This window comes from Staurois parvus, unplaced genomic scaffold (genome assembly GCF_062004578.1).
Source record: "Staurois parvus isolate SC_StPar_1 unplaced genomic scaffold, SC_StPar_1.0 ptg000017l, whole genome shotgun sequence".
In the NCBI taxonomy this organism is placed as follows: domain Eukaryota; kingdom Metazoa; phylum Chordata; class Amphibia; order Anura; family Ranidae; genus Staurois; species Staurois parvus.
The window spans coordinates 17,123,274-17,145,390 of NW_028317813.1; the positions used below are offsets into that span (position 1 = coordinate 17,123,274).

Below are 22,117 nucleotides of genomic sequence, written 5' to 3' on the forward strand. Positions count from 1 at the left end.
GCTGCAATCAGAGGGAGACAGCCTATATATGTAGTGGGCCCCGTCTTCCTGAGGGGTCTTGGCTTCTTGAACAGGGGTAGACAGCTATGGGTAGCTGGGGGCAATAAGATTCCATAGTAGCTGGACAGGACGCCGTCTCCTAGCAACCCACTGTGCTCACTAGACTGGCCAGCCCTCACTCTCTTCCATCTTACCTCCTTGTCCGAGATTTGTGTCACATGATGATCCCGACTACTGGACGCAGGAGAGGAGTAGGCGCTACCATCTGTTAGCCTGAAGGTACCCAGATGGAGGATGGGGGTTCCATGTGCCCAGATGCAGTCATTGGGGAGTGTATAAGGTTCAGGTAAAGTATTTATACATTTTAGAAGTAGTTCAAAGCCCTGGGAATACACAGAGGAAGAACGATGGCTGAGAGGGGCCATAGATTTGGGGGGGGTAAGAGTAAAGGGGTAATAGATTGGGGGTGTAAGGGTAAAGGGAGATGGACTGGGAGGGAATGGAAGGGTAAAGGGAGATAGACTGCGGTTGGTGTAAGAATAAATGGGGAAATACTAAGGGGTGTAGAAGTAAGGCATGGGTGTATATTAGAGGGTATAAGGGTAAGGAGAGATAGACTAGCTTAGTGTAAAAGTAAACAAGGTTCCTCAGGGGGTGTAAGAATAAAAGAGTAGGAATAAAGGGGGATAGATTGGAGGGGGGAAGTGTTAAGGGAGGATAGATTGGGGGGAATGTAAGAGTAAATGGGGATAGATTGGGGGGGGGGGTGTAAGGGGGTTGATGAAGAGATGTAAGAGTAACATGGTATGGAGGAGATGGGACTGGAGGAGGAAGAGGACATGGGATGGAGGAGGACATAGGATGGAGGAGATGAGACTGGACAAGGAAGAGGACATGGGACTAGAGAAGGAGGACATGGGATGGCGAGGATGTGGGATGGAGGAGGAAGAGGCGTAGAGGACATGAGATGAAGGCGATAGGACTGGACGAGGAAGAGGACATGGGTTGGAGGAGATGGGACTAGAGAAAGAGGAGATTGGAGGGAGAGGATGGGGCTGGAGGAGGAAGAGGACATGAGATGAAGGCGATGGGACTGGACAAGGAAGAGGACATGGGTTGGAGGAGATGGGACTAGAGAAGGAGGATATGGGATGGAGAGGATGGGGCTGGAGGAGGAAGAGGACATGAGATGAAGGAGATGGGACTGGACAAGGAAGAGGACATGGGATGGAGGAGATGGGACTAGAGAAGGAGGACATGGGATGGAGAGGATGGGGCTGGAGGAAGACATGGGATGGAGGAGGAAGAGGACATGAGATGAAGGAAATGGGACTGGAGCAGGAGGAGGACGACATACGATAGAGGAGATGGGGCTGGAGGAGGAAGAGGACATATGATAGAAGAGATGGGGCTGGAGGAGGAGTAGGACATGGGATGGGGGAGAGGAAACTGGAAGAGAAAAAGGACATAGGATGGAGGAGATGGAATTAGAGGAGGAAGAATACATAAGATGAAGGAATAGGAGGACATAAGATGGGGGAGATTGGACTGGAAGAAGAAATGGGATGAGGGAGATGAGAATGGAGGAGGAGGACATAGGATGGGGGAGATGGGATTGGATGAGGAGGAGAACTTGGGATTGAGGAGATGGGATTGGAGGAGGACATGGGATGAAAAAGGAGGAAGACATGGGATGGCACTCAGTGGGAAGGCCAGTAGGTGGATTTGGTGGGACTGCAAATAGATGGGTCCTGGGGAATGTTGGTGGTCAGACCCAACATTTCTGGTGGCTGCCCTGGGATCAGATAAAATGTTAGCTCTATTTCCAGAGTAACCAAAATTATATGTAATGGAAGAGTTTTATTTTTTTTTAATTTTAAAGGATTATGCTGAAGTGTAAACATGGGGGGGGGGGGGGGTTACATTCACTATATTTATTGCAACTGGTCAATACAATGGTCTGTGATCAGGAAAGGCTTTGGTGTTGGCATGCTGGCCTTTGCATGCAGAAAACTCTGATCACCAAATGCAAACTTACTGACATACCAAAATAGAAAAATGAACTTTTTAGGGTTCCTTCAACCTGGGTTTATGTAGACATTTTTTTTCAGAATGTGGTGGGTGATTCTGTCCCTTGTCAAGCAGCCTGCATGTATGGGATCTTTTAGTGTGTACTAAGTCAAGTGGCTCAATCCACAGCATGTAGCCAGAAAAATGTTTTTGCAGCAAAGGCATTTGAACATTATTTATCTCCAACATTTGAATTTCAGCTGCCCAGTCTTTGCTATGGCTTCTTTCCAGCAGGAGAGCAGTTGAGCTCTGCACAGAACTATCTCTGCCCAAAGAACAGACCAAGCATCTAATGCTCTGTGAATGAAGCCCTTGGGCAAATATACTGTATTTTTTAGGTAAAAGTCACACCAAGTTAACTGAGTGAAAATTACATTTACTGATGTAGCCGGGAGTTTAGCTGGCCAGGAAGAGGCAACCACAGAGATACCATGCTACAGCTGCTCTAGGTGCTTACACAGTAGTCCCATGCGGACATAGTTAATGCTGTTTTGCCCCTGTTCACCAGTAGGACATGAAGACCTAGAAAGACTTTGCGACCACGCTGGACTATGGGAAATGCAATTCATGGAAAGGACTTTGTGGATTGGAGCAACACACATATTCGCTTGCTGCTTGTAGCTAGTAGAGGTGCTTTATCATTAGGCTGCAAACTGGGACTTCAGCAGCTGGAGGCCAGAGATGAGCCAGAAGAGTTTCTAGTTACCAAGCATCTAGGCCGAAACCTTCCAAGTGTACAGGACTGGTGAGTGGCTGCTTGTTGGGTTCACATTTCCAGAGTTAACAGAGGGAGAGTGATCTTTATTAGGTAGCACTACCTGCAGTATGCAGAATCTTAAAAGGATGGTAATTAGGTGCATCATCTTAAAGGATGGACCCCACCAAATAGCCAGAAGAAGATTGCAGGCAAAAAGGCAATTAAGTCTTGACTGCCTCATGGTGATCCCCCACTGAGTTTGCCCATAGCCAAGGACACGCCTTGTGAGTTACATATAAGGGCACTTTGGGATGTTCAATGGTTACAGTCTGATATGAACGATGGTGCTGCTATAGGTTACTATAGTAGATACTGCTTTTGCTGATGGTATTCTCTGCTTGATCTATTTTTGTGGAATAAGTATTAAGTGTAAGTCACCATAATCTAATATCATTACTGCTAACTAGTTTAGAGCAATAACGCTCTCACCAACTGAAATTCTTGTACTATTGCTTACTCTTAATTTGTGACAATATACTTTACTTGCAGTCAACCAGGCTGGTGTCCACTTCCTGGTTCTTTTTCATAGCAGCATGCACGACACTTATTTTTGCACATATGTGTTTGCAGCAAACCTCTACCCAGTTAGATGTGTCAGAAAGGACAGAGATGTAGCATGGGAACAGAGAACCCAATACATCCAGCAGCTCCTTCTGGGAGTGTTACACTGACACATACAAATGATTAACACAGAAAAACAATTCTACAAGCATACAACACTTTTTTTCTAAATGCAGTTTAGAGAATGGACTTACAATCTAGAACATAATTTTATTACAGTTACTTATATAGCACAGTATATTTACACAGCGCTATATTGTACATTCACATCAGTCCCTGCCCTCAAGGAGTTTACAATCCAAGGTCCCTAACATTCATGCATATCAATCTATAGTACAACTGCCCTCATTGTGAGGAACTGTCCCTTTATTGAAACCAAATACATCTTCCCCTCTTTCCTTCTCTGATGTCCCTCATGTTGATCTAATACATAGACTTCTATGAGCAACTGTATTCTTTTAGGGACAAGGGTAGGCACACAATTTTGTTTGTGTGCATGCATTGAATGAACTAGGCTGGTATGACAGCATTTATGGGGTATATACATGTTACATGTTTGAAGCTATACTATAAACACAATTTGCAGTGAAGTCCAACATAACTTTATATTCTCCTTTGTGTGCTGACTCTTAACCTGGCATCTTCCCGCAGGGCAGGATTCTAATGCCCCAATTCACTTTTTCTATCAGCCACCCAGTAATTAGCAGGGGTGCAGCAAAGGTTCAGTTATCTGAACATCTGTCATTTTATTAATGTTCATTCCTCATTTTGCAGATGAAGTTGGCTTTTCCATTACACATATGTGTACAATTTACTTATAGCGTTACTTGTTTCAGTCATATAGTGACAAATCAGAGCAATTGGAACGAATATTAAATATTAACAAATCATTCTATTATAATAACCACTTTAGGGAATACAGGGAAATCTTCAGTTCAATGAGAAAAACCTTAATTTGAGGGGTATCCAACTATATATGTTGGAATATCAAAACTTATATTCTTGTGCTATAATGGATAACTCTCCTTAGCTAGGAACACACATTTCATACACCAACAGTATTCCTTTTCAATAACAAAATAGCCACATTGTTGGAAAAAATATATATGTTTATTTATTATTAAGCATTTCATTACCCAGTAGATTTTGGACCAACCTTGGAGTTTGGAGACTATGGCTTGTTTATTTAATTCAACACAATACACACAAAAAAAAAGAAAAAACCCACAAAACCTTGTAAAATATTGTAGAAAGTTTTTTTCTTAAAAGCACATATTGTTTTACATAAGCATTTCACATGTCAGACATTTATTAAGCCAGAAAATATTTTCAACATTATCCTCAATGTACCAAATCAATCCTCCCATTTGCACTCTTTAGCATTGTCCAAACTACATAAAATAGTTTAAGACGTCTAGGGTATGATGGGAGTCTGAATTATGAATAAAAAAAGGACATGGGAGGTCTAAAAATGTACGATTGTATACAATAAATTGCTATAATGGAAAAGGTCTTTCAAATATGTTCAGAAAACATAATAAAACATAACAAGATACATCTACAAATATCTGACCTAAACATAAGGTTCAAACTAAAATGTTTGAAAATACTGATGTTTATGGAAAATAATCAGCCATGTGAGGTTTTCAGCTCCTATTGCAGAAAATGGCAATTATTGCAATGACCATACTACTCTGGTAAATGACCCCAGATTCACACTTGTGCAGCATACTTGTACACATGTACGGCATGCTTGCACACACATCGCAGGTACAGCAGACCAATTAATTTGAATGGGCTGCTGTGCCCACTAGGAATGCAGGGAAAGAAGTCCCCAACTCTATTTTTAAATTGTGCTGCACCAAGTCACATGGTGCTGATGCACCATGCAATTTGTTGTGTGTGTGAATGAATGGCACTCCCCACGTCTACTAAAGAAAAGTGCATTTTACCTTCGGGTCAGGAATGTGCACAATTTTACAAGCATTCCCAACTTGCTCAAGTGTGAACCTAAGCTTAAGCCCATTTGGTATCATATTCATGAATTCCAGTATCAAAAATATAGGCTTGACAGATTAATATGATTTTAATTAGGGAAAAGTCCTGATTTTTTTTGTAAAAACGCTTCAGCGAATTCCTTGGATGGTTTAGACACATTGACAGACTAATGACATGTACTGTATCTATATGTAAGCTAGTAACGGGGTTGATTTACTATGGGAGTAGAGGTAGCTCACCTAGCAAATTCAATGTTTGCATTTTAAAGTGAATGTTAGCGAATAAGGTGAAGCTGTGTTCAGTTCAAGCAACCATCCATGCTAGTGTAGCACCCTCTAGTAAAGATTTTTTATTTGTGCATAGTTAGAGGCTTGCTAGAAGCCTGGGAGCATTAGATGTTATTGCAGGTCAGGGCTGGAGGGCTCTGCAGGTCAGTCCTCTGGTGCCTCCACCTGCTCTAGAAACTTGGAGACGTTTCTAGAAGCAAGTAAGCGGAGGTGTGATCTGCATATTTATGGAAGCCTGGCCAAACCCCAGGCAGGAGGCCTGGCATAGTGGCTAGGTCAGCCCTTAAATATGAGAGAGCCTGGCCAGAGTCGGGTGGAAGATGGATTGAGGAAGGTGCTGGTATAGAGCCTGGTAGGGGGCCCCAGAGAAGGGGGGTCTACTTACAGGCTGGGAGCTTGAAAAAGGGACCTCCGCTGTTCTACTGTCCACCAGGGAAAGACAGCCTGTCAGCAGGGGAAGAAGCAAGCCCAGCGTAAGGCCTGAAACCAGTTTCACCCTTAAAGCTACAGGAACAGGATAGTGTGAGCACTTCTACACCTCCTGAGCCTAAAAAGGAGAGTGCAGTCAGGTGCCATACCAAACTAGTTCTCCCTGGGACAGTATATTCATGCGTCTTGGCATCCCTTGCCCTGGGATACCTTTAATGACAGCCATATGAATGAGGAGATTTTAATCTGGGGTCTTCAGAGGTTCATCTAAGGGGACTGATTGCTCCTAGTAAGGACTATGTGCTGATCCGTTAAAGGCCCTTCCAGAGGGAGTAGAAAGTCCAGGATCTATAAGCAGGATCTATATGTATAAATACTGTATAATAATAATCTAATTTTCACTTTTTGTACATAAGTCTGTCTTCCAAGTTGTTTCAGTACCATTGGGCATCCCATATACCTTTAGACCCTATCCAAATTTTTTAACCCCTAATAAAACAAACTAAACCAAGCTTATGGACCGATCACGGATTTTGGATGCAAGAGTGGAAAATGTGTTGCCTGGCTGTGCAGGAAAATAGGGGGACTTAAGTGGCTCTTAAGATTGTAGTGCTACACTAGCAAAACCATTTTTATTTCATTTTCCCCACACATGGATGGGTTTTTAAAAAGTGAACACCTTATGCACTAGCATTCACTTTGCTAGATGAGTAGTGTGTACTCTTTCAGTAAATTAACTCCATTGTGTCAGTGTGCACGTGTTTTAGTTTTGTCTTGAATACACGTTAATGTTATGTTCCTATGACCCAACAGCTCTCACACTGCCAAATGTTGAGAACTGAGGTTTGAGTTTTTATTAAAATTACAAAAATACCTCTTTGCTGGCAAGTAGGGATAAGTGCTGATAATTTTATATGTGTATGGCTTCTTAGCAATACTCACATAAATGACAGAAAAGTAAAGTAGAATATGAAAGGACCCACTGCATATTGTTAAAAAAGGTAGTCAGAATAGCAGCTCAACAATTGTACACTAATGTGCATAAACATATATTAGAGTGTTTTTTTCTAGGTTTTATTCCATTTATTACTACAAGCCACTTTAATGAAGAATTGCATTTTCCCTATAAAAAGGTCTGTGCAATGTTCTTGTGACCTATAGTGATATGTATATGTTCAGGCTGTTGCTGATATTGATGCAGTCACTCCAGTTTGTGAGCCGGTTTGGGTGAGGAGCGACAAACCATATAGTCAGAGATGGCAGTAGGCAGGTAGGATACAGGGAGGTAGTATAGCTTGCAGTCCCAGCCAGGTGCGTATCTTGTCCAGGGGTGAACTGCGGTCAAGGCATGCTCCATACAGTCTGGCACTTGGTGGATCTTCGGGCTACCTGTGTCAAGCAGGGACAATAATCCCTTGGCATCTGTATAAAGAAAAAAATATATATACTGCTGTTTTGTAGTACAAAAATAAGTTCAAATTTAGATTATTCATTACATAATACAGATCGTAGTGTTTAATAGCCCAAGGAAAACAATCAAAAAGCAGTTGTATTGAAAACTGATTTCGGCTATGAGTGACTGTGCCTCTTTGGGCCAAGATAATAAGTAAATTTAAGAGGCTGTAGTGAGTGTAGATAAAGTGTGACTCAGTCCCAGATATAGTTACAAGGAAAAAACATAAATCAGATAAAGGTCTGAAAGCCTGTCAAAGAAGGTGGATTGTGACTAGAGAACAACCATCCAGCAATGACTGTGCTGGCCAGGAGCTGTGAAAAGGAACTGATCAGCCCACTTGGGGCATACAGCAGGAGGTGCAGATGGAAACTATCAGAGAATATGCACTATAGACAAAACAGCAAAAAATTAGAAAAAGAAATACTGATAGGAATATAAGTGAATAGTGTAAGATGTGAGCATAAACAGTATGCCCAGAAACATCAGGACATACAAGCAAGGGGTCAACAATAAAAAATTTAAATTCTTTAAATTGAAGGGGGCAGCTGGAATTATCCAGTGACTAGTGAATAAAGTGTAAGTAGGACACAGTGTGTCCCTGATCCTATGCAAGACAGGGCTGATCACTTACATTTGGAATCTTTTGGCTAGGCTCTGGGGAAGCCATCAATGGCCTACAGGTATGACATTTAAACTAAAAAAAAACAAAAAAAAACAAAACAAAAACAAAACACAAAACAAAACAAAACAAAACAAAACAAAAAAAACACAAAACAAAACAAAACAAAACAAAAAAAAAACACAAAACAAAACAAAACAAAACAAAAAAAAAAAAACACAAAACAAAACAAAACAAAACAAAACAAAAAAAAAACACAAAACAAAACAAACTTATTTTGAATGATGGACAGCGTTTTTAAAATTACTGGTTCCCCTTAACTGCATGGAAAGGGCCAATCAAGCTTGAAGGGATTCCCTATCTTTATTTGTCCTTGTGACCATCATTAGTGGGACCAGAAGTGATGGGAATTAAAAAAAAACAAATCACCTGACAGGAAGTTCTAGCCTATCCCACTCTAAGAAAACCTGTTGTCCAATTGTCATGCTGATTCTTCTGCTTCTCTATGTATACAAACAATTTTGCAGATAAGGACATGGACTCTTTTCTGACTTTCTGCACGATCTGCACATTAGCTCTAAGTCAATGGATCAGAAAGTCAATGGATCAGAAAGTATTGATGCCAGTGAGTCTTCATAACATTGCAACTAGCATTTCAAGAATGAGATTAGCAATGATTGTCTTTAAGCCTCCCTTTTGACAAATATATCCAAGGGTCCGATCTGGGGGAGATTGACTTCTAATACTGGCGGGGGGGGAGACGGCAAAGACATTCAAAGATATTTTGCCGTCAGGCTGTCCGCAGCAAAATATCATCAGGTCTGGAACCAAGATGGAGGAGACAGCAGGAGGAGAACCGTGCACTGCTGGGAGGAGCAAGGGGATTTTAGGTTTAGACTGTTATTCATCATCTGATGAGGAAAGCTAACGTTTGGGGCTCCTTTATTTATATTTTTCAATATCAAAACCACCTGTAGCCCGGGTTCACATACATGTCTCTTCCTCCCATGTTCATCGCCAGGACTTCTCCAGGGCTTCCTCCATCCTCTGGAACTCCCTACCCCAATCCATCAGACTATCACCCACTCTGCTCACCTTTAGGCGCACTCTGAAAACCTCTCTTTAGGGAGGCCTACCCCGCCCTCAGCTAACACTGAAATCCTCTACTCTTCCAACCATTCAATCCCCCACAGTTATTACCTCTTGTACCACTATCCCCTCCCTCCTAGATTGTAAGCTCCAAGGAGCAGGGCCCTCCTATCCCTCTTGTATTGAACTGTATTGTCTCGTGTATTGTCTCCCACCATAATGTAAAGTGCTGAGCAAACTGTCAGCACTATATAAATCCTGAATAATAATAATAATAATAATAATAATAATAATAATAATAATAATAAAAGGTCCGGTTCCAACTAAACATGTTTGACTTCTGCTAATCTTGAGGTTTCAGATAGAGTAGAGTTTCTGCTGAAACTTTGTGCATTAGTACTGCTTGGACCTTGAAGGGGGTACACCCCAAAAGCTTATCCTGAAAAAGTGTGTGTTAGTGCAAAGTATCACGGACAGTACTCAATTGTTTCTGTTGCAAGTGCACTAATATGGCTAAAATAAACTAAAGCAAAATGGAAGATACTGCGTACAGCTCCATGAAGAAGCAGTTAACCAACCTAATCACAAAAGGAAACAGATCAACAGTGACATCCATCTCTCAAGATGTAAAAGAGGAATCTCATACCACAAGGTCTGCTGATTAAAAATCCTTGTGCATATACACTGCACTCTTCTTATGCAGAAGGACTTTGCAGATGTACCAGTGAAAGATTAAGGAACAATCTCATTCACAAACTGTATGGTAAAAGGGTAAAAAAAAAAAAAAAAAAAAAAAAAAAAAAAAAAATCAGGAACACAAGCAGTCGATGTTTAAAATCCTAACATCATTGGACCCTATCAGCATTAACCAAATTAAGAATGAAATGGAAACTTTACAAAGACAACTGAAAAACTTGCCCTGAATAAAGAAAAAACCTCCAAAAGCAGCGCCAAGAGCAGACTTTTTGGAAACCCAAACATAGAAATACTCTGAGCCCTAATGTCCTGAAGAATTTCACTATATCTGATAATAATTGGAACACCACATCTAGGACGGCCTGTTACCAGTGATCTGGAATCCAATCCAGAATCCTAAGGAATGTATTGTGTAAATGCCAACCTGACTGAAATGTGGTTATAAATAGAGGAACTAGGAATCAAACCATAAACTTTCAGAACCTGAAATAACAGTCCTCTCAAAAGGCCTCAGATTCTGCCCAACCACCAAACTGGATAATTTGCAATTGTCAGATAGAGAGAAATTCTTCAGCAGATTAAGGCTCAGAGCATTTTCATAGTAATGAAAGGAATCCGATGACAATGAAATGCAACAAAAAGAAAAACTTTACACCTCCATAAGACTGTAACTCCAAACTGGACACTATTGACAGCTTCAGACAGATATATCCCTGAAATCCACCCAGCAAAAGAAAATATAATGCAATCTTTCACCACTGGAGAAAAGAGCTATATATGATTTCCGCAGTAATCAGGCTATCACTATCAAACCAGCAGATAAAGGGGAGCAGTTGTTGTGATGGATACAAATACATATAAGAGGGCCAGAGACAGCTGGCAAATGCTACTTACTATAAAAACTGGATTATGATCTGACCCAGGATTTTACTAAGCAATTAAAAGGTCTCATTAAAACACTACCAACCCACCTGCATTCAGAGCTTATCAGTGTGATATCAGATAATCCAGGAATTGGGAATTTCTACATATACTTCCCAAAATCCACAAGCCAGGAAATCCAGGCAGACCCATCATAATAGGTATGAACACACTTACCAAACAAATCTCAGACCTTGTAGAAATTTTTTTAAAACCCATTAGTCATGAATGTTGCTAGTTTCCTGCAAGATACAACTGATTTTCTGAACAAAAACCATATACAACTGTAGCAACCTCCTAGGTAGCTAGGGGGAGCTCTAACTTCAACTCAGAGTAGCAGCCTGGGTGTGATAGCCAGGTGGGTAAAATTTAGGTCAGAGCTGAGAGGCTCTGCAGACCAGCTCTCTGGAATTTCCCCGTTCTAGGACTTTAGAGAAAGATCTAGAAGCAGAGGGCGGAAGTGAGGAGTGACTGGTCTGTACTCAGAGGATCCTGGCCAATCCCCAACAGGAGGCTTGGCAAGGGGACAGGATAGCCTATAAGAGTAACTGAGCCTGCTCAGCAGGAGAGGAAAGTCAGAGGGGAGAGCTGAAGGAGAGTTCAAGTGGAAGAGGAGGATGTGAAGCTGAAGAGCAGGAGCCTGGGAGGGGGCCTAGATGGGAGAGGGGCTCACATCCAGGAAGAATGACCTTGGAAGGAGAAAAGGTTGAGACTTCACCAGCCCCCTGAGAGAGGACCAACTGTGAGGCAGGGATGAAGCGGGCCAGCTAGAAGGCCTGATAACAGCCATTGATCTACTGGCAACTTAGGAGAAGGACCAAGTGAGTAGACCTGCACCCCTTGGGCCAGATAGGGGAAGGAGCACTCTGGTGGGAAAGCAGATTAGCAACTACACAAGACTGTCTTACTTTAACGTGGCAGGCACTAGATCTCCTGCTCAGGGATTTCCCTCAGCTGGATGAGAAGATTCATCTGGGGTCTCGGGTGTCAAAAGCAGAGTTGCTGGCTAGCTCTCCAAAAGAGACAGTTTTGTTGTAAAGACTTGTATTATAGTTCCAGGAAGCTGTCCTCAGTTTCTCAGTTCTATTGGGCATCCTGTACACCCCTTACCCTATCCAAGTTCAATTCCCCTAATAAAACTTCAACAAGCTCAAGGACTGGTTACTGCCTTCTGGATGTAAGTTGATGTAAAAATGCATGTTGCCTGGCTATGCAGGACTATGGAGGGACCCAGATCTCCTGAGGTGGTAGTGCTACATAAAACAATTACCAAATACACTTCTAGTCACTGGATATAGAATCTTTGTATACAGTAGTAACATCCCTCACAATGATGGATTGGCTGCATGTCAGATTCTTATCCTCACCAAAACAAATATAGCTCAGAGGATGTTACACAGCTCATTGAAGATGGATCTCATTATTGAAAGCGAAGTAGTTGTGTGTAAGAATGAATTCAATGTATGGAAACTGCTATGGGAAGTAAAATTGCATCCCAGTATTCAAATTTATTTATGACTGACCAGGAGAATAAAATTCCCGAACAGCACAAACGCCTTACAGATACTATCGCTAGATCAATGATATTTTCATCATAAGGACAGAAGGAGAAGAAAATCTAAAACCATTTTACTTAACTTTCACCCAAACTAAAAATGGACTATTTCAACACATGTCAACTTCCTAGACACCACAGTATACAGAGATGACTAGATGCACACCTCAATATACAAGAAACTGACAGATGTAACTATCTCCTTAGTTCCAGTTTTAGTACTGCTTGGACCTTGAAGGGGGTACACCCCAAAAGCTTGTCCTGAAAAATTGTATGTTACTGCAAGTATAAAAAGAAAAAGGTATCACAGACAGTACAGTTGATTCTGTCAGATAGAATAGGGAAATCTGGTGCTCAGCTCTAGCAGTTTCATTTGTATTCTTTTTGTAGGCGAAGTACATTTCCTGCGAGTACAGAAATCAAGTGTCCTTGTAACTTCCTGTGCACTGAACTGAAATCCTAAATCATATTACCTGGCTAGTTCTCAGTGTGAACTACAGAACACTATGGCTATGTTATGGAGGGGAGATGTGCTTGTAATTCAAGTGGGTGACCTAAGCTGACAAGGCTACTCTTCCAATAGATACAATACAATGTGTGTTAGCAGAATCACCAGGTAAAAAAGGAAAAAAGCCGGAAGAGGAGAAAAGTAATGTTGCTATACAGCCTAAAGACTGGTAAACTGTAATACATCTTAACTCTTTAGCACCCCTTTCACATGGGAGGTGTTCCATTTAGATCAGCAGGGTATCTAACCACTAATCCCCTGCAGAGCGAGCGGATGACAGGTCCATGTCCACTCAGTTTATGCCAGTCACTAAATGGCAGACTGCGGTCCACGAACGGCCCCAGCAGTGCCGCCCGGATCACCAGCCCTCAATGACAGATCCACTGCTGAGCAGGGTGGTCGTCATGGAAACATGACATCACGTGTGCGCTCTGCCCCTTTCAGCTCACCGTCTCTCCGGCTGCTGCTCCCTGCCTGTACACAAGTATCCAGCAAGGATCTTGGCACTGCTCCTATCTGCTCTCACGGTAGTGTGTAGTCTTACCGCTGCACTCTGATGGGCACATTGAATGTTAAGGGGCACTCTGATGGGCACAACATAGAATGTGCCCATCAGAGTGCCCCTTAATATAACATGTGCCAAACAGGGGCGGACTGACAACTCATGGGGCCCCCCGAGCAATAGAGGATCATGGGGCCCGTGTCTTTGTCCAAACTCAAAAAAGCCTATTAAAAAAAAATAAATAAATAATATAGGGAGATCATGGGGCCCCTATGTCCTCGCCCAAACAAAAAAGCCTATGAAAAAGGAACCAGGGGCATCTCATGGGGCCCCCTACTGACCCCAGGCCCTCGGGCAGTGCCCGAGTTTCCAAATGGGCAGTCCGCCCCTGGTGCCAAACAGAGTGCCCCTTAACATAAAATAAGAGGCACGCTAATAAGCACATTTTATATTAAGGGTCACTCTGATGGGCACATCTTATGTTAAGGGGCACTCTGATGTTAATGGACACAAGTCAGTTTACACTCACCAGTCTATAGGGATACATGGACCATCCTATTAGATCCACCTATAAAACAGACAGGTGGATCTGATTGGATCACGCGTGTGAAAAGGGCCCGACTCTTGTTTCTAGTAGAGGTTAGTAGAAGTGTCACTCACATTGATGGTAATACTGTTCTCCAAACAATTCTTTGATGTTTTCAGGGAGATTATTCCATAGGTGCTCCATGTTTTTCCTATGACGATCTTTCTCAATTATTAATGTCTTATAGGTTCCAGGTTCTATTATGCAGACTTTGACTCCAAAATCACGAAGCTCCCTTCTGCAGATATAAGCAACCAGAAACAAATCAAAACCGTACAGTACATCATTAAACCACCAATAAATAGATATCACAGTGCAAAACTCATACACCTATGTAACAGTAAGACCAAAAGGCTATGGCTCCATGCACACTGTGCATTTTAACTTTACACAGCTAACGCTACCAGCATTGTTAAAAGCGAAAGTTTTTCAGTAGTTTAGCATTTTTGCATAAGCGTTTTGCCACGTTTAGCAGTGTTTTTCTGCATTTAAGAAAAAAAAAAAAAAAAAAACATTTTTGCTCAACAAATGCCCCGAAATGCCAGTTTTCCATGTTTTACAGCGTTAGAGCATTTTTACAGCTAAAAAAACTCCTAGAAACCCACTAGTTCTAGGTTTTTTTCCAGCCAAAAAACACCATGCAAAAAAACCAAACACTGATTAAAGCCTATGTATGCATGGACACATAGGATAACATGCTGGGGAGTTTACTGGCTGTAGAAATAAAATCCAAAAGCCAAAAACAGCAGCTGTAAAAATGTCCAGTCTGCATGAGGACTAAGGGTAAATTGTGGATTGAGAAGAAAAAAAAAAAAAAAAAAAAAAAAAAAAAAAAAAAAAAAAAAAAAAAGGGAGCGGAATTGGATGGGAGGGGGTGGAATTGGGGGACAGGAGGTCAGAGTTCCAAGGGGATCCATATATCAGATATGAGTGGCTTAATATTTAGAGGGGGTATACAGTTAGGGCCATATATATTTGGACACAGGCACAATTTTCTTTTCAGGTATTTACCAAGACAGAAGTTATATAATAGATATGGGCTGAAAGTGCACACTCAGATTTAATTTGAGGGTATGTACATCCAAATTTGAGGAAGGGTTTAGGAATTACAGCTCTTAAGGAGTAGCCATTCCCCTTTTTCAAGGGACCAAAAGTAATTGGACAATTGAATCAAAAGCTGTTTCATGACCAGGTGCTAGTTTGATTCTAAGTGTGGTATTTGCATTTGGAATCTATTGCTTTGAACCTACATCATGCGTTCAAAGGAGTTGTTCATGCAAGTGAAACAAGCCATTGTAAGGCTGCAAAAAAAAAAAAATATATCCATCAGAGAGATAGCAGCAACATTAGGAGTGGCCAAATCAACAGTTTGGTACTTTGAGGAAAGAATGCACTAGTGAGCTCAGCAACATAAAGGCATGGATGTCCACGGAAGAAAACCGTTGTGGATGATCGCAGGATCCTCTCTATGGTAAAGAAAAGCCCATTCACAACATCCAGACACGTGAAGGACACTCTCCAGGAGGTGGGTGTATCATTGTCAAAGTCTACAATCCAGAGAAGACTTCCCGAGAGCAAATACAGAGTTCACCACAAGGTGCAAACCATTCATAAGCCTGAAGCAAATTTTTTGCTCTTTTTTTTGTTTATACTGCAAAAAATAAACACCTCAGTGGCGATAAAATACCAAAAGAAAGCTCTATTTGTGAGAAAAAAAAATATAGAAAAAAAATATAGTATGGGTACAGTGTTCCATGACAGTGCAATTGTCAAAGTGCAAGAGCACTGAAAGCCGAAAAATTGGACTGGGCATGAAGGGGGTGAAAGTGCCTGATAGGTAAGCGGTTAAAACAATCCACTGAACTAACCAGAACCAACTCTTGAGGGAGTCTATTCCACATTTTCACAACTCTTACTGTGAAGAAACCTGTGCTTGGAGATTAAATTTCTTTTCCTCCAGACGTAAAGAGTGCCCCCTTGTCCTCCGATGACCTCAAGGTGAATAGCTCTACACAGAGTTAACTATATGAACCAATAATGTATTTATACATGTTGATCATATCCCCCATTAATCTCCTCTTGAGAGAATGAATTCAGTTCCTCTAAATCTTTCCTCATAGCCGAGCTCCTCCATGCCTATCAGTTTGGTTGCCCTTCTCTGTACTCTCGAGAACCCCAATGTTCTTTTTGTGAATTGGTGACGAAAATTGAACTACATATTCCAGATGAGGTCTTACTAATGATTTGTACAGGGGCAATATGATATCTCTCTGGAGTCTATACCTCTTAATACAAGAGGATTTTGCTCGCTTTAGAAACCGCAGCTTAGCATTGCATGCCATTATTAAGCTGGTGATCTACCAGGACTCCCAGATCCTTCTCGACCATTGATTCCCCCAGTTGTACTCCCCCTAGTATGTATGATGCATGCATATTCTTAGCCCCAAGTGCAGAACCTTACATTTATCAACATTAAAGCTCATTGGACACATAGTTCCCCAATTAAACAGTGCATTGAGGTCAGCTTTGCAGTTGGAGACATCCTATAAGGACGTTATTCCACTGCACAGCTTGGTGTCATCTGCAAAGACTGAAATGGTATTTTTAATCACAGACCCTATATGGTTTACAAATATATTAAAAAGTAAGGGTCCCAACACTGAACCTTGGGGTACACCACTAACAACCCTAGACCATGCAGAGTATGAATCATTAACTACTACTCTCTGAATACAATCTTTTAGCCAGTTTTCTATCTATTTACATACAGATTTTTACAAGCCCATAGACTTTACCTTACATGTTAGCCATGTGTAGGGAACTGTGTCAAACGCTTTTGCAAAATCCAAGTATACCACGTCCACCGCCACCCCTCTGTCCAAGGTTTTGCTCACCTCCTCATAAATAAATCAGATTTGTTTGACAACTTCTGTCTTTCATGAATTCATGCTGTCTGTTGCTTAAAATATTTTTTTTTCCCCAGCAAGAACTCATCTATGTGGCCTTTTATTAAACTCTCCAGTATGTTCCTAACTATAGAAGTTAAACAGGTCTTTAATTACTTGGTAAAGATTTTGACCCCTTTTTAAATATTGGCACCACATTGCCCTTACACCAATCCAGTGGTACTATGCCAGTCATTAAAGATTCCCTAGAAACAATGGCTTTGAAATGACAGAGCTCAATTCTTTAAGCAGGCCTTGAAATTTCCACTTGTCTGCTCACCAATGGTGACTGGAAATTATGGTGGGGGCAAGTGTGTTCCCCAGGGCCGTCTTGCTGAGCAGGCTCGGAGCTCAGGCCGGATCTGTCAGTGGCACTGGGAGCCGTCAGACTGCTCAATAGCTGAGCGCAGTGAAAGCAAAGGAAGGAGTGTGTGCTGTGCTCTCTGCCTCCCCCTAGAGTGCAGTACCCGGCTCTGAGTGAACAACAAAGTACTGCAACTTTTTATAGTGCTGTGTGTACCTAATTTCAGCTCACTCTTGTCACATGATCCTCTATGTCAGCCAGTGGTGGCTTCAGGGGAGAGGAGAGAGCACTTAGTGTGCGTGTGACGTGTGTGTTTGTACGTACGTACACGTGTCTGTATGTACGTACACGTTTCTGTGCATGTACATGTATCTGTGTGTATGCCTGTCTGTACGTGCCTGTGTGTATACAGGTGTCTGAGTGTATTTGTTGGTGGCAAGTAACTCTTAAGACCTGGCTAGTAGCTCAGGACTTAATTTTAAGCCCTGCTTTAAGGACCCATGGGTGTATGCCATCTGGTCCAGGTGCTTTATTCACCTTTATTCTTTTTAAATATTTCTGGATCATATCAATTGTGAGCCAATGTGGATCATCTGGAGCTGTGTCAATGCCATGCCCATTATGGACTAGAGCTCCCCCATGCTCCTTTGTATATACAGAGCTGAAGAAGGTATTTAATAAATTTGCCTTCTCTTTGTCCCCAGTCACCCACTCTAGATTATTTTGTAAAGGGCCTACTTGCTTGGTCTTTATTATTAATATATTTGAAGAATTTTTGGGGGTTTGTCCTGCTATCTCTTGCAATCTGTCGCTCGTTTTTAATTTTTTGCGGCCTTTATTTCCTTTTAGCATATTCTGTTATATTCTAATGTTTAAACAATGATAGTGTTCCTTCATATTTATATTTAATAAAAGCTTATATATAGTTTTTTTTAACTTTGGTCGTAAGCCACATAGGTTTGATTTTTAGCCTTTTAAACTTATTGCCCATGGGAATATATTTTGCAGTGTGTTCACATACAGTCTTTGAAGAACTCCCATTTCTGTTGTGTTCATCGATGCCAATATTCCCTCCCAGTCTAAGTCTTGGAGAGCAGCTTTCAGCCTTGGAAAATGAGCTCTTAAAATTGAGCATTTTTATTTTTCCCGCATGCGCTTAACGTTTATAGCCAACATAAAATGAAATCTTATGGTCACAGCTACCCAGATGTTTTTATATGAACATTCGTAATAAGCTCTGCATTGTTTGAGATTACCAGGTTCAGCAGAGCATCATTCCTAGTTGGCGCCTCTTTGAACTATACCATAAAATTGTCCTGTAGTAGGTTTATAAATTTTTTCCCTTTAATGGTTCCTGCAGTACCATTACTCCAGTCAATTACCAGGTAGTTAAAATCCCCCATTATCACTGTCCCAGCCTTTTCAATCTGTGCAAGGAGCAGAGTCTCCACCGCCTCATTAACACTGGGAGGCCTATAGCAAACTCCAAACAAATTGTGAATACACTAAGGAAAAACTACATTTTTCCCCAAGTGTTTAGAGGACTGAGTAACTGAGTTAGAATCGAATGCTGGTGTTAAGCCTAGTAAATGCAAATCGTACGAAAAATGCCACTTTCGAAGCAATAGTACGATAATCTGATTGTTAGTAGTCAGCTTTCGTCCGAGAAATTTTTGTGCTTGTCCCTCTTTGAAAAATTTTGTATGATCCCAGATCATATGAGTTTTGTTTAAATCAGTAAAATTTTCTTTTGAAAATACAATACAAATACATTTTTGTATTTTTATATATACAGCTGCTCTCCAAGACTTAGACTGGGAGGGAATATTGACATTGATTAACAACACAGAAATGGGAGTTCAAAAAGACTATGAAAAAACTGCAAAATATATTCCTATGGAGCAACAAGTTTAAAAGGTTAATATATTATAATACATTACATGACTTTCAAATTTTTATTCTGTCATACAACACTTTTCATAACTTTAGTAACCTCTTTACTTTTGATATAAGACTAGCATGCAAAAAAAATGGATGATCATTCGTCCCATATTCTCATCTAATGTATGGGGCCTTAGCACTTAAAATCAATTGGGAGAAACCAATGCTTATGCTACTTATTCTAAGTAATGTCCGGATTGTTCAATGGTATGTATAACCAAAATAAGGAGGGACGTGTGTCTTAGATATACAAGACTAATAACAGAACACATAGATCTATATTCTCATATTCTAAACGCAGTTTTATTCCTTTTAGTCATCCAGTTGTGATTGATAACAAGGGCTTCTTTGGCTTATGGCAAAAAAGAGTGGGGATAAAAGACATTCCTGGCTCATGCCCCTGACCAATGGGAAAGATTGAGACATTACCACATTATTTCTTAAATTATACCTAGGGGAGGAGTAAATAATTGCAACCTTTTTTTAAAATCTCGGTATCACAGATCCAAGCAGCACACGTATGCCCACAGCAACTAGCTAACTGAGGTATGCACGTCCGGCCGTGAATTGGGGTAAAAAAGGGAATGAGGGGGACTTACTTTGAACATATAAGACTGGACGTGATACACTTTCACAGCCCGCTCTGCCTCTGGCCACCACTAGAGGGAGATCCACTCCAATCCTGCTGGCTGACCACACACAGGCAGATAGGAATCTTATATACAATCTGGTGCACTCTAAGGGTTGGGGAGCAGTCTAGCAATTGGCACACCCTTCTAGGATTCCTCCAGCTATCCTACAAGCTAGAACCCAGGTGTAAATCCCTCTTCCACTGTCCACACGCTCCCACACCAGACACAACAAATGGTAGCTTGCCACCACCCAGTTTGTCCGCAAACTGGTCTGCTGGGCCACCACAAACACACAGATCTCCGTCTGGCAGATCTGCTACTTTACAATCTGCATGCAATCTGCCAACACACAATGCAATTGCATACAGATTGGCAATGAACTTAGACCAAGCATATATAGACACTGCAATACAATCTCTCCAGAGATATGAGCCTGAGCTTAAGTACCCAGAAGTCACTTATTAATTTTATGATTTAATATCCCGAAAGTGGGCAGTGCATAAAATATGTACAAAGTATAAAGAGTTACAGAAAAGACAGACACACAATTGGCTATTCACTATAAAATAAAAGGGAATAAAAACAGAAATAAAACTTTTACCAAGAGTTATCCTGAAACTGGAGCAAGTCAGAGAAAGTTAGCAATTCACCAGTCAAATAGAAATGGCTCAGTATGAATCACCCCATTCATATGTCAGGGTCCTCAATTTATTGAAATATGGATGTGGGCTGGACATTAACCCTTGGCCAATCAACCCTGGGGGGTGTTCCTGTACCAGCCCACAGGACGTTCTAGGCTCTGAAGTGCCCAAAGTCAATAGGACCAGGAACGGTTTGAATCACCAAGTCAGGAATAGAATTTTCGACACCAGCGCATCAGTCCAATCGCGACAGTACCAATCAGTGTTCAGCTGTTGCAATCAGGCACCATATAACCATTTTCTGCATTTCTCTGGGATTCTACAAATCCAGTTTTACATGTAGATGTAGCCTACAGTGTGTCCAATCAGAAGGAAGTATTTTCATCTCTATTTTTGCTTTTATGAGAGATGAAATAGATTCCTCTGATCTGTGGATATAAATCAGAGCTGGCAGACAAATCGGAGCCACTCCTGGTCTCCTGCCGCTTCCCGAAGCCGAAAAGGCCAACTAGACTTTTAGATTTCAAGAAGGTGGCAAACTCTGGCTACATAGGTGACATTTTATTGGCATCTAGGTGTCACCTCCAGCCTAGAAGCTGCTCTGTCCTTTCAGATGCTAATTGGTGCACATATGTCTCTGACTGAATACTGAACACATATGTAATAACACGGAATTAAACTAGATATACAATGACATTTCTACTGATCACACCACATCTCAGCTACCCGAATCCTACATTTATGTTACACTTGGACCAAAGCGACCAAGCAGGCCATCAAAAATGGTCATTCAATAGAATCAAATAAAAACATGAGAGGCTCTAACCTCTCACCACCCTATCAAAACCAATTTTTGGATGGTTTTAGGAATGCTTTGACTGTCTTCTGAGCCCAATGAGTTATTTGTAGTGCAGTACTGTTGGATTACCTTAGACTGTCGGAAAATGCTTCTGTAGCATATTTTGATGGGCAGTATCCTCCTCCAACTATGGCAATTCTTCCTGCAGCACTAGAGACATTGACGATTCGCCCCCTTGCCTTTATGACAAGAGGTGCCATGTTCAGCGTCACATCAACCATTCCCAGTAAATTTATATTCAACACTTTAACAAAATCATCCTTTGTGTGCCATAAATTAGGAGTAAGTCCAGATCCAATACCAGCATTGTTTACTAGACCCCAGAGCCCTGTAAAATAAAGAACACATTGAATTAAACAGACAATTATTTTGAACTGTAGCAAATTATCCATGAATGTTCCAACATTTAAAGGTGCCTGGATAAAAAAAGCCTAAAAACTAGGAAGATAAACCTCAGTTTTTGTGCATATCCCTTAGTCACAAGGTATAGCATAGGGAAATAAAAGCTCAGTTCTTACCCAAAGAGGACTTCAGGAACGGGAAGTTTGGTGTGATTGCCATCTGGCTAAATGCTGGTTTTAGGGCTCAACCTTTGTCACTGTTGTGGATAAAGGACTGTGGCTGTCACATTTTCTGACAAGACAGGCTGGAAAGCCCGATCTATATTGGCCATTGTTTATGAACAATGGCTACAGAAGGGGCCTAAGGGCCCATCTGAAAGCAAGCATCTAAGAGGCCAGGTCAGGGAATATTAGCAGTTT

The 22,117-nt window shown here is 41.3% G+C and overlaps 1 protein-coding gene across 1 annotated transcript in view; it reads right to left on the reverse strand.

Annotated features, from left to right (window-relative positions):
* Positions 1 to 4,476: 4,476 nt before the first annotated feature.
* The window catches only part of LOC149473376 (retinol dehydrogenase 7-like), a 57,962-nt gene continuing 40,321 nt past the window's right edge, over positions 4,477 to 22,117 (reverse strand). Inside the window, exons 3-5 of the mRNA XM_089680970.1 lie at positions 21,426 to 21,684; positions 14,109 to 14,272; positions 4,477 to 7,524 (exon numbers count right to left, since the gene is read on the reverse strand). Coding sequence (XP_089537096.1) covers positions 7,304 to 7,524; positions 14,109 to 14,272; positions 21,426 to 21,684 — 644 coding nt within the window. The 3' untranslated portion in view covers positions 4,477 to 7,303. The remainder of the gene's footprint in view (positions 7,525 to 14,108; positions 14,273 to 21,425; positions 21,685 to 22,117) is intronic.